Here is a 2678-nt window from a genome sequence, read left to right on the forward strand (position 1 = left end):
AAGATAAGGTTAAAGGTATTGATTTGTTCACTATCTTTATAATGATTATAGATATGCCAATATTTATAACTTATACACTTTAAATATATGTGGTTTATATGAATTATACCTCATTCAAGTAATTACAAAAATAATAAAATACTGAGAAAGAAGAAGTGACAGAGAACAAAATGTCCCAAATCCCTATAAATTCAACTCCGTCAAACCTAATCCTCTCCATTTGGGGGTAAAGTCTCAAAGTGGCAAAATTACAAATGTTCCCATTACAGAATTATTCAAACCTAAATAGGCAGGCCCAACTCTGTCCTGGAGTAGGTTCAAGGGTCAGGGAAGTTTAGTGCTGAGGACTTCATGCTCAGATACCAAAAAAGTCACTCTGACAAGATGGGAAATACTGTACACATCTCAGAGACTCTCCACGCTCCAGGGTGAGTCTCACATGGAGACCTCACCTCCTTCATGTTTACATGGATGGAGCTGGAACATATTCTTCTCAGTAAAATGTCTCAAGAATGGAAGAAAAAATATCCAATGTATTCACCCCTACTATGAAACTAACTTAGGACCTTCACATGAAAGCTATAACCAAGTTACAACCTAAGAACAGGGGGAAGGGGGAAAGCGTGGGTAGAGGGAGGGGGATTGAAAGGATCACACACGTGGTGCATCTTTCAAAGGTACATGTGAGCCTTGGCAAATGTGGAATGTAAATGTCTTGACAAAGTAACTAGGAAAATGCCAGGAGGGCTATGTCAACTAATGAGATGAAAATGTGTCAAATATTCTATGAAACAACTGTATGGTGCCCCATGATCATATTGATGTACACAGCTATGATTTAATAAAAAAAAATAAAAAATAAAATAAAATAAAGGAAAAATCAGGACACAAACAACACATGATCCATGTCCACGTGTAAACAGGAAATACAATGATGAACGCTAAGATTTATCACATTACAATCTCATAATAAGAATTCATATTTTCACAAGAATTACCCTTGTCATATTCCTGCCCCAGCACACTCACACCTGCTCTGGCCCAGCCCTCTCTCAGGGTCCCAGCCCAGACCTCTGATTTTGCAGAACTACATGCAAATATTGCCTCCCTCTGCCCATGAAAACCAGCCCAGCCCTGATAAGGCAGCTCTGGGAGAGGAGCCCCAGTCCCGGGACTCCCAGGTCTGCCCACTGGCTGCTCAGGACTGAACACAGACGACCCACCATGGAGTCTGGGCTGAGCTGGCTTCTCCTGGTTGCTCTGTTACAAGGTGATTCATGGAGAACTGGAGACTCAGAGTGTGTGAGTGGATGTGTGAGAGAGAACAGAGGGTGTGTGTGGAGGTTTCTGACCCGGTGTCTCTGTGTTTGCAGGTGTCCAGTGCGAGGTGAAGCTGGTGGAGTCTGGGGGAGGCTTGGTCCGGCCTGGGGGCTCCCTCGAACTCTCCTGCGCAGCCTCTGGATTCACATTCAGCAGCTTCGCAATGCACTGGGTCCGCCAGGCTGAAGGCAAGGGACTGGAATGGGTCTCAGCAATCAGTTATAATGGTGGTAGCACATACTACCCAGACTCTGTGAAGGGCCGATTCACCATCTCCAGAGACAACGGCAAGAACACTCTGAGTCTGCGAATGAACAGCCTGAGGCCTGAGGATACCGCGGTGTATTTCTGCGCAAAGGACAGACACAGTGAGCGGAAGGCAGTGGGAGCCCATACACAAACCTCCTGCGGAGTGTGGCCGCTAGGGGGCGCCCGGGACACAGGCGAGGAGTCACCGAGGGCAGGTGCGGGGGATTGGGGGGTGAGGGAGGGGCTCAGCCTGGTGTCTGCTCAGGGTGGTGGTTTCCTCTCTACATAACAGTTTCCTCTGGGGAATATCTCTGGATTTCTGATTCTGTGTTTTGTTCTGCCATTTCTGAATTGGATGTATTTGAGCAAATAACCAAAAACCTCCCTGCCAAAAGAGAGTAGCTTCTAGTCACTTTATATTGTCCCCAAATGGACATTAATTGTGAACACTTTGGACTAAGTCAGTAATATCTATTTTAAAAATTTCTCTTGTATCCACAGTGCAGCACAGAACACAGAACTGAAAGTGCCCCTCATCAGCAAGCAAGACGACACGAGTCCTGGACCTCAGGGACAGAGGGAGGCACCTTCCTAAGTGAGAGGACAAGACCCCACGGTGGTCAGTGTCTAAGCAACCGGCTCACAACGTCCAACGTCCAATGCAATGGACAGACGCCAAGGCAGAGAGGCCCCACCAGTGTAGAGTGCAGGTTTTGGGTCTGATGGTGTTACACAAGCACAGCAAGGGAATGTGGGAAGGTTAGTACCTCCGTTACCCAGATGTCTGCTGAGAGAAGGGAAGTTCCTCAAGAATCCCAGCCTCGCTGAAATTGGGCTCGCTCATGGCTTTCGTACTGGTTTGGTGGAGGGGTTATTGAGGGCTCCCGCTGGCAGAAAAATATTTCTGGGATTAGAACCTCCACTGGCGTCTAAATGAGGGTGACCCCAGGAGGCTTACTAGATTTTCCATGTAGGGGGAATAGTACAGGATGAATGGATGTCCCTGAGGTTTCCGCAGTGAGACATTGAAAAGTTGATTCTGACACTAATTTCACTCAGCAACTCTAAAAGAAAAGAAACAGTTAAAGAAATGAAATATGGATGGAACT

At 46.4% G+C, this 2678-nt stretch overlaps 1 gene segment (V, D, J or C); it reads left to right on the forward strand.

The window, feature by feature from the left end:
- The first annotated feature begins 1138 nt into the window (after nt 1–1138).
- LOC128587727 (immunoglobulin heavy variable 3-23-like) lies at nt 1139–1858 on the forward strand. The segment is given in 2 exon segments: nt 1139–1270; nt 1374–1858. Coding segments are annotated over 2 exon segments (531 nt in total).
- The last annotated feature ends 820 nt before the right edge of the window (nt 1859–2678 follow it).

This window comes from Nycticebus coucang, chromosome 6 (assembly GCF_027406575.1).
Source record: "Nycticebus coucang isolate mNycCou1 chromosome 6, mNycCou1.pri, whole genome shotgun sequence".
In the NCBI taxonomy this organism is placed as follows: domain Eukaryota; kingdom Metazoa; phylum Chordata; class Mammalia; order Primates; family Lorisidae; genus Nycticebus; species Nycticebus coucang.